The following is a 9,334-nucleotide window of genomic DNA, read 5'->3' on the forward strand; positions in this document are numbered from 1 at the left end:
ATGTTTAATGTACAGTAGCGACTAGTCTATGATTTTATTATATCTATACATATAGATATAGGATTTTCTATTTTGCAACATTACAGTTTTCTTCATATGATTTTGATAGTCACATTAATGAAGGCTGACAGCTGCCACTTTCTTCTTATATTTACAAACATTAGGTAGGTAGGAAACTTAGAACCTTACCTACAAAGGAACAGCTAAATGAATAAATGCCGAATCGAAATCTATTACGAGATTTTTTTCGGATATAAAAGGTAGATTTCTCATAATAAGTCACCTTGCTGTTATTTATAAACTAAAAAATGCGGGTAAGCAAAGTATTGTGTATAACCGAGATTGTGGTGTACTTACCTAATTAATCTACTATTTGTTATACAAGATAAGATTGGTGCATTATTTGCTGAATGTTAATATGCTAAGAGTGTTTTCTTTTAATTAACATCATAATACTAAGTCTCAAGTTTCAAATAAATTGTGAGTAGCCAAACACTAAGCGGGTTTTTTATCGTTTATAAATGAATATTAAAGTATTTACATATAATCGTAGGAAAAGGTAAGTATTGTAATATATAATTTAACGTAAGGAATTAAAGAAAACTGTTTGGAATTTAAAATTTGTATAGAAATCATAAATAAAATATAATAAATAAAGAGAATATTGATATCTGTAATAAAATAATTAAGTTTTTGAAAAACTTTGAATTACTTTATAGGTTGGTTAGAATTTTCTTCTTATCCCTAAGTTCTTACGGGTAAGGGAATTCATAATATCCATTAGCCAGAGCAAAGCCTGGCCAAGTTCAGCTTGTAGATTATAGAATAGGTTTTTCAAAACTGTTTTCAAGTGCTATTATCAATGATAAAGCATTAGTATCATATTGATGCTTTAAAATTGTACTGTTTTCTACTTCAGCAATTGCATGGATCAACCTTGCTTAAAGCATTGTCATTGTTGATGTTTCATTTCAGAATTGTAATACAAATTTTTGGGATGTCATGTCATAGGTATAAACTGTAATTTCAATATAATGTTACTGAATGCATAAGTCAATTTTCTTACCAGCATTTTCATTCCTTTTGAATCAAATTATGTTTTCAAAAATATAAATAAATGAAATTCTCTTTATATACCTTTCTTTTGTACAGAGTTGCACAATCTCACTGGTAAAAAGAATATATAGTTCAGTTATAAAAAGACAATTAAGCACAATGACTAAAAGGATAGCTGTGGGTCAGATGACCTCAGTTGCTGACAAGGCAGCCAATCTGAGTGTTGTGAGTCAGTTAGTTAGAGACGCTGCTAAAGAGGATGTAAAGGTTTGTGAACTCATAGTATTATCATAAAAAATAAACAGTCTGTGATGATTTTTTGTGGACAGTTAACTGACTTCCATGTATTGTCTAGAAAGATCTTTTCCAGAACTTCATCAAGATTTATTAATAGTACCATCTGTTTTGGGTATAGTAGTTACATTAAATCAGAACCCTTGTTGAGGCTTTCAGATAAAGAGTTCAGAAATTACTAAAAATTTTGAAGAATACAAGTTTTATTCCAGATGATATTTTTTCCTGAAGCCTGCGACTTCATATGTGATAACAAACAGGACACATTAAAGTCTGCTGAATCAATTTCAAATGGCAAAACAGTGCAGTTATATAAACAATTGGCAGTGCAATATAATATATGGATGTCCATGGGTGGATTACATGAAAAGGTTGGTTACGCCAAAAAGCGAGTTGATTTGTTGTTTAGTTAGGGTGTGAAGAAGGACAAACACACACTTTCACATTTATTTTAAACAAACACACAAACACACTTTGGAATACAAAATATATTTAAACAAATAAACATTTATGCATATCTCACACTTTTATACCAGATAATCTCTGACTTGCTTGCAGTACTTAGTTATTTTTTGTTCTTTGTATCTTAAATGTTCATTAATACAATGTTTTTTTTTTTAAATCTAAATATATAAAAATGAAATGTTCGTTAGTCTCACTAAAACTCGCTAATATAGGTCTTGAAATATTCGTGGAAATCCAGGGAAGGTTTAAACGGTGAGAAAAATACTCAAAACGACACCAATATTCCGTATGTTTTTCGACCAATTCCTCTTACGCAGCTGGACCGATTTTGATGAAATTTTGTGTGTATTTCAATAGGTACCTGGATGAATTGAAAATTAAATTGGACCCGGTGGCGCTGCACTACCGGGCAAGACGACTTCTGCCGGTTTCGGTAGTTTTAAATTAATATTTCGTAAAACCTTTCTAGAACGAATCAGATCCGAAGAAGCTGTTCAACACGCACATAATAATAAACAACAAAGGGGAGATAGTCCAAACTTACAGAAAACTGCACCTGTTTGATGTAGAGATACCAGAGAAGAATATCAGGTTGAAGGAGAGTGACTTTTGCACTCCCGGAGGACACGTGGTCGCGCCCGTAGACACTCCAGTTGGGAAGATGGGTAGGTATGGCTTATTTGATATTTCCTACAGAAACAAAAAGGTTGTCAAAAGAAAAGGTGAAGAGAAGTTTTTACGCAGAATTGCGACAGACTGGATAACTAAGTGTAGGGATCGGGATCTTTGGAAAAACTTGGGGGAGGCCTACTACTACTACGGACTTCTACCTTAAACTAGACCTATTAGACACTAAAAGACATCACAAAATTAACTTTATATATTTTTTATCAAATAAATTCAAATTAGTAAAAATGTTATAAAAGAAAAAACGTGTGAGCCGTCACGGGGCGCCTGGCAGATGTGAAACAAATTGTTTTCTGTAAGTTATTGCAGATATTGCATAATGAAAAGATAAGGCATTACAAATTTGTTCAATATGTTCCATTGTCCAAATGGATAACCACTCCTTTTTGTAAGTCGGTTAACAATTACTGTTTTATTACAAAATTAATATTCATTTTTATTGTTACATACGAACACACAAAAATTCAATCATATATAGCGTGGCGATGCGTCGCCACGGCCTGTGTCGCCACGCCAAAAATCATGTTTATCCTCCTCCGATGTTTCACATCAAAAATGTTATAATGTAATGCTAGTAGAATAAAGGCTTTTTATTTTATTCACAGTACAAACAAGAGATTCAGACTTGATCTAGTGGTAAATGCCGATATCGTTTTTGTAGACTGTCTTTTGTCTAGTGAGGGGTTTCAGCCGTGTTTAGTTACCACCCTACCGACTAAGATGTGTCGCTAAGCGATTTAGCGTTCCGCTACGATAAAACCGATAAGGTTATCCATTTTACACAATTATGTGATGTGTGACAATAAAGACGATTTTTCTTTGTTTCTTTTGTTATGGGTTTAATATAACTAACTGCCATACCCCTAACACGTAAGCCTGTTACCGTCTTAGGCTGCATCATCACTTAGCTGGTGAGATTGCAGTCATGGGATAACTTGTAGTGTAATAAAAAAAAGTATTTCGTACTGAGCCCAGTATAGAGTGGTGCGGGGTAAGAACACTTTCCATTCTTTGCTCCGCATCTTCCCACTCTTATTATGCTCTGTGTAGACGGCTTTTTCAGACCTCTTTATGTTTTTCTCTGCATCTTACTTTTTTTCTGTGATATTCAGTTCCTTTACTTTTGCTTGTATTAGTACTTCTAAACTTTTGGACAGTCCTATAAAACATGGATCGGACGCTGTAGGAGTTCCTAGGAGATTTTAGCATTATCGTTTTCGAATATCGATACAATGTACAGTCAGAGAAAAAAAGAACATAATTCGAATTTAACTCAAGCTTTGGTTCGTCGAAACGTCTCCAGTCGGCGGGCCACCGGAAAATCCTTGATGCAAAAACTACGACGTTTTTATTTTGTGTCCCCAGGTCTATCTATTTGTTATGACATGCGCTTCCCAGAACTGAGTACAGCGTTGAGCTTCATGCGTTCCGAAATACTGACCTTCCCGTCAGCTTTCACATACGCTACGGGTTTGGCGCACTGGCATATTATATTGAGGTAAATGTATTAGCTTATAGCCTTTGCCAACAGGCAATCCGAAACGCGTGACATAATAAATTAATAATTGAAGTACATAATTTTAATTCAATATTATTGTAAAACCATACCTAACCTAACGAATCAATATATTAATGTATATTAAATTTAAAAGTATTAAAATGTTTATTAGCATGTATGAAATGACGTTGTGGAATTAAAGGCTATTTTTATTTTTATTTATTTTAAATGTATTAGCTTATTATGCATTTTACTATAATATTAATGCACTAGGGCAGTAATCAGTAGTTAATGTGACAAAATAAATTACTGCGAGGAGCTTTTCTCTCTTTTCTGGCCGCCGCTTCCGGATCGTAAGGCATAGTATGGTAGGCTTATAATGACTGCTGTACTTATATCCTTCGTACCTCTGAAAGACTTCGCATTATTTAGCTTATTCAATTTTGCATCAGGGCTCGTGCAATAGAAAACCAATGCTATGTGATAGCGGCGGCTCAAACCGGAAACCACAATGCTAAAAGGCGCTCCTACGGACATGCGCTTTGTGTAGACCCCTGGGGCGAAGTCCTGGCCGACTGCGGGGAGTCCGGCCCTTGCTACAAAATCGCGGAGATCAATAGCGACAAACTAGCCGAAGTAAGGAGAAATATGCCAGTGTTTCAACATAGAAGGTGAGATTGCAAACTAATAAGCTTTCATAATTTTTTCTTCAGTTGCATATAGCCTAACAACCGGCAAAGGTAGCCCAACAACCCTTATTACGAAAGCGTGGTGGGTATTTGCTCTAAAAACCTTTCCCACAAGAGAGGTGTGAGTGAGCCCAGCAGTAGAACTTTAATAAACTGATTACGATACCCTTAACTACTGCGAGGCATCGGCCGTCTGCGTAGTTTACTCCGCTCTTATGGGTCGTAATGAACCACAAAGTTTTTTTAAGAATTAGGCTATAAAATGCAAATAAGACTTAGTATAAATATAGGTTCATAATATGTTTCGATACTAATTTAAAGGATAGGTAATTTGTAAGGAAACAAATTACATGTTTCGTCTTCGAAAAGTTAAATTAATTCAGTTTCCATCGCAAGTATCAATCGTTTAATAAATCTGTTTCAGACCAGACGTTTATTCACTCTACACACTTAGTGTGCGTAATCAAATCCTTCAAGAACATTCTGGGAAAGTACCGGATCTCCGTGAGGCCCAGCTCACGAATCAAACTCCAACACCTCCGGGTGAAATGAACGTTTTTGGACACGTACGAGTGCCAGAGTCTTGCGTTTTCTTTAAGTCACTATTAAGTTATGCGTTTGTTAATCTGAGGTGAGTTAATGTTAATTTATTTCATTGATATTCCCTATTATTCAAAAAATAGTAGATTGTACAACAAGTGCATAAAACAAGCTATTACATCTGAGATAGCTAGTTTTATTAGATAGTTAAAAATATTTTTATCTTTTCATGCTTTTAAAATTCTTGTCTAACCTTGGGATGTCAGCTGATTAAAGCTGCTTTTTATTATCTAGTGCATCAAAAGTTGTGTGGAATATCTATAGTGCCAGTAACATTTTACAAAGAGGAAAGATAACGTTCTATGTTTTTAAAATGCTTGCTGTGTCTAAAACTGGGCCATAAAAACAAAAAAGATCGAGTTTTTGACCTAATTTACACTCTACTCATCATACATCTACATTCGCAATTATTGTATGCCCATGTGCGAAATACCTTAAGCATCGGATTTTATCGAATCGACGTAGTTTTTTCCCCCCGATATTACTCCATATATAATAAATCAAAATCAAATCTCACCCTTCATTTGTTAAGTAAGTTCGACCGATTTGAATTTTTATTAAAATTTATTACTAGTGTAGTTTCTCATATACCTGTTATTTACTAATTGTAAAATATCTTTAACAGATGCGTAATACCAGGACACGTACTAGTAGCTCCATTACGTCTGGTCGAGAGAAATAAAGATTTAACCCAAGAAGAGGCGGACGACTTCTATAAAACCATAATACTTATTCAAAATGTAAGTTATAAAACTTTCTATATAGGGATGTAATTTTTTTACTAAATCATTAATAGATAAACTTTTCATGGAAAATATTAATATTAGAATTTTTTTCATCTAACTAGCTCGAAAAGGCTTTATTAATTTGTATAAACTTGAGCTCAACATTTCATTTTTAATTAATGTTCATTAGTTTTTGCGTGAAAGAGTAACAATCGATCCATCCATACAAACTTGGACACCTTCGCTCGCGATTCAATACAAACACTCAAGGTATATAATAACTTTTCAGCGTTGTATAACAATTAACTCGAAAAAATAGTATAATGGCAAGAACAAAATTCTTGCCATTAGACATTTTTTTCCCTGTGAATAAAAAATAAAAATGCACAAGGGCATAAAAAAGTTATACTTTGCTTAAACTTTTATTTCAATTCTTTCGTGTTTATTTCTTATTATCTTCTTTCTTTCCATAGCTAATGGAAACAGTGCATAAGACACACTCCTGCACAGTTACAATTCAAGATGGCCCCGATGCCGGACAAACTGTTAAGGTACTGTAAATGTATTAACTTATGTATTTTAAATTTTTTTAATATAGATATAGATAAGTAAAAGTAATTCACTGTAGCGGCTAGCAAAAGAGGGATTCAGCCAGAATTTCGATTTATCTCGAAGAAGCTTGTCAAGATCATTATCTCACATTTCAAAGCATGTCTGATAAAAAATATATAAATTACCAAGTGCTGTACATTACTTTTTAATATATAAAAATCATTTAACGATAATATTATGTCTATGTAATAAATAGTATTATGTTAATAAAAGTAATTTTTCAGCATTTACACTGTCATATAATGCCGAGAAAAAAGGGGGACTTCATTGAGAACGATCTGATATATTTAGAATTGGCCAAGCACGATCAGTAAGTAAAACAAGCAATCCATCTATAAGTAAGAAATTCTACAACATACATATGCATCGAATTTTCGTTATCAAAGACAAATATTTCTTTATTCAAATTGGCACATAGATGGCAACTTTTGATGCGTACATTACATGTAAAATATGACATACAAGTGAGTTAATGGCGATAACTAAGTAAACTCGTTAACTTAAAATTAAAGCTACGAGGGTTCCAAACTAGCCCTGGTCTAAAAAGAAGCCCACAACAAACTTAGCCGTTTTTTTTTGTTATCATGATCTCACAGTGTCATTTAAAACAATTTAAGAGGCAACTAGGGCAGAACAATAATTTACACCCAAGCATTTTTATCGTTGATCGTTTTATCGTCTTCAGACTATAAGACTATTTAATCTATTTAGACTATTTAATATATCTTCAGACTATTTAATACACACTGAACTTTTTAAGAGACATCTCCAAGATATCAACGGATTACAACGTAAAATTGTAAACAATTGTTTAAATGAATGATCGAAATGAATTACTTATTTTATATATTGCACTGCCAATAAAATTTACAGTAAATATCGAAGAGTTTTTATATATATTTAATTTAATCTTTTTTCTGGCATACATAGTTGTATTTTTCCAAAAAAATCTATTATGCTCCCACAATTGTATTTAAAAAAAAACTTTCAACATGATTTAAAGCTTCGGCCAGATACCGATACCACATAATTTAATTTACTAGATAGTATTAGAATAGTGTTTGTATCCTCATTGGTACTTCTTCCTTTGTAATAAATAGCTGCTTGATCCGCAGAGGCTGATGGTGAAACTATAGAAATTCCTTATAACATTTATTTTATAGTCTTTATTTTTCTTTGTATTCAGTTTTTATACTTTGTTTTAGAACTTTGTGTTATTTAACTGGATTGTTTTGTTTTTCTTTCTACAGGTTAAAGTCCGGGCACCCATCGAAACCGGCAAGATCTCTAGATGAAATGGAAAAAGAGGCTGCTACGCTTAGGGAAGAGTTGAATAAAATGATACAAAATAGCTAGCGAATAATCTTATTAAATAAATACTCTATCATTGTATATTTGTATAGGCATCACATAGACTTTCATTATGACGGTATATGTATGTATATGACCGCTCTCCAATACATTTAATCAAGGTCTCACCGCGTTGCATCGTCCGCCTTTTGCCCGCCTAAAATTAGTTTGGTGGTTACAGAGATTAGTGCATTCTAGTAAATCCATTTTCATCATTTATTTTATCATTTTAGTTGACAGCCTAAACTCTAATTTTCATCGATGGGTATAGCTTAAAAAATATGGGGTGTGAAACCCTATTTAATAGGGGGGGAATTTTAAGAGTTACATAAATGTAATTTATCGAGGAAATGTATCGAGATACTATTTTCTGAATAACAATATTAGTGCAAGCGGGGGAATCGCTTTCGGGGGACCGACATCTTTAGTTAAACTTGGCTGTTTATAGATTGCGAATGGACGATGTAACTTTGAAGTGACGTTGCTGTACAATACAAATATTTTTAATGTTTGTTTGCTCTATTGAAAAACGATTTTATCATTAACTAATTATTTGTAAAACCTACTTCATCAGCATCATATCAACCCATTACCGGCCCATTACAGGTAAAATGCGGATTGGTGGAGAAATCATTATGGACAACTACTATCAGGCATGCAGGTTTCCTCACGATGTTTTCCTGCGACGTTAAAGCAAGTGATATTTGATTGCATTGAACGCACATGATCTGGTAAAGTTAGAGTTGTGTGCCACGGAATTCGGCTCCTCGGAAGTGAAGATGAAGTCCTAACCACTAGCCTCCTAATCACCGATTTTTCACTGGTACTAATATTATTATTTAGAAAATTTGTACTTATATTCCTTATTATATGGAACTGTTATATATTAACCATCATACAATCGACATAGTTATGAAACCTATGATGTAATAAATAAACGAAGATTTAAAGATTAATAATGTTGTATGATTTTGAATTTAAAATGAGTTATCTAAAAAGTTCTCCCATTTCAATCACAAATCTCTTAAAAAATAGTAAATAGATAGGCTGTGTTTAATTTATAAATAATAAGTTTTTCTTTTATTTGGGATAAGCATTATATTATAATGATAGGACTTTTTGTAATGGTTAAATCCTACCTAATTAATTTCTTACGTTCTTAAATCAATAAACTTGATTTTTGGTATAGTATTGTTGAAAGGACGGAAAGTAACATAGGCTTCTTCATATCCCAGGAAAACAAACGGTTCCCACGGGATTTATATCCGTAATAAACGTGGAAGAAGTTCTTCTGCGGGCAACGAGTTAAAAATAATACGTGCATGCGAGTGCGGCCGCGGGCAGGAGCTTGTTAGTAA

General features: G+C 33.3%; 1 protein-coding gene across 4 annotated transcripts; it reads left to right on the plus strand.

Moving 5' to 3' along the window:
* Nucleotides 1-130: 130 nt before the first annotated feature.
* On the plus strand, nt 131-8,932 carry LOC120628288 (nitrilase and fragile histidine triad fusion protein NitFhit). Of its 4 annotated transcripts, none has more exons than XM_039896587.1 (11): nt 131-314; nt 1,153-1,323; nt 1,563-1,721; nt 2,285-2,480; nt 3,868-4,000; nt 4,453-4,671; nt 5,114-5,320; nt 5,915-6,029; nt 6,488-6,565; nt 6,851-6,936; nt 7,877-8,932. In XM_039896587.1, exons 1-11 carry the CDS (start codon nt 309-311, stop codon nt 7,980-7,982), a joined length of 1,476 nt encoding a protein of 491 aa, XP_039752521.1. In that variant the 5' UTR covers nt 131-308; the 3' UTR covers nt 7,983-8,932. The 4 variants fall into 4 exon arrangements, with proteins under 4 accessions (XP_039752521.1, XP_039752524.1, XP_039752522.1 ...); XM_039896590.1 differs by having other exon boundaries at nt 131-260; XM_039896588.1 differs by lacking the exon at nt 131-314 and adding an exon at nt 325-559.
* The last annotated feature ends 402 nt before the right edge of the window (nt 8,933-9,334 follow it).

The sequence above is a fragment of the Pararge aegeria genome, chromosome 12 (genome assembly GCF_905163445.1).
Source record: "Pararge aegeria chromosome 12, ilParAegt1.1, whole genome shotgun sequence".
Taxonomy (NCBI): Eukaryota; Metazoa; Arthropoda; class Insecta; order Lepidoptera; family Nymphalidae; genus Pararge; species Pararge aegeria.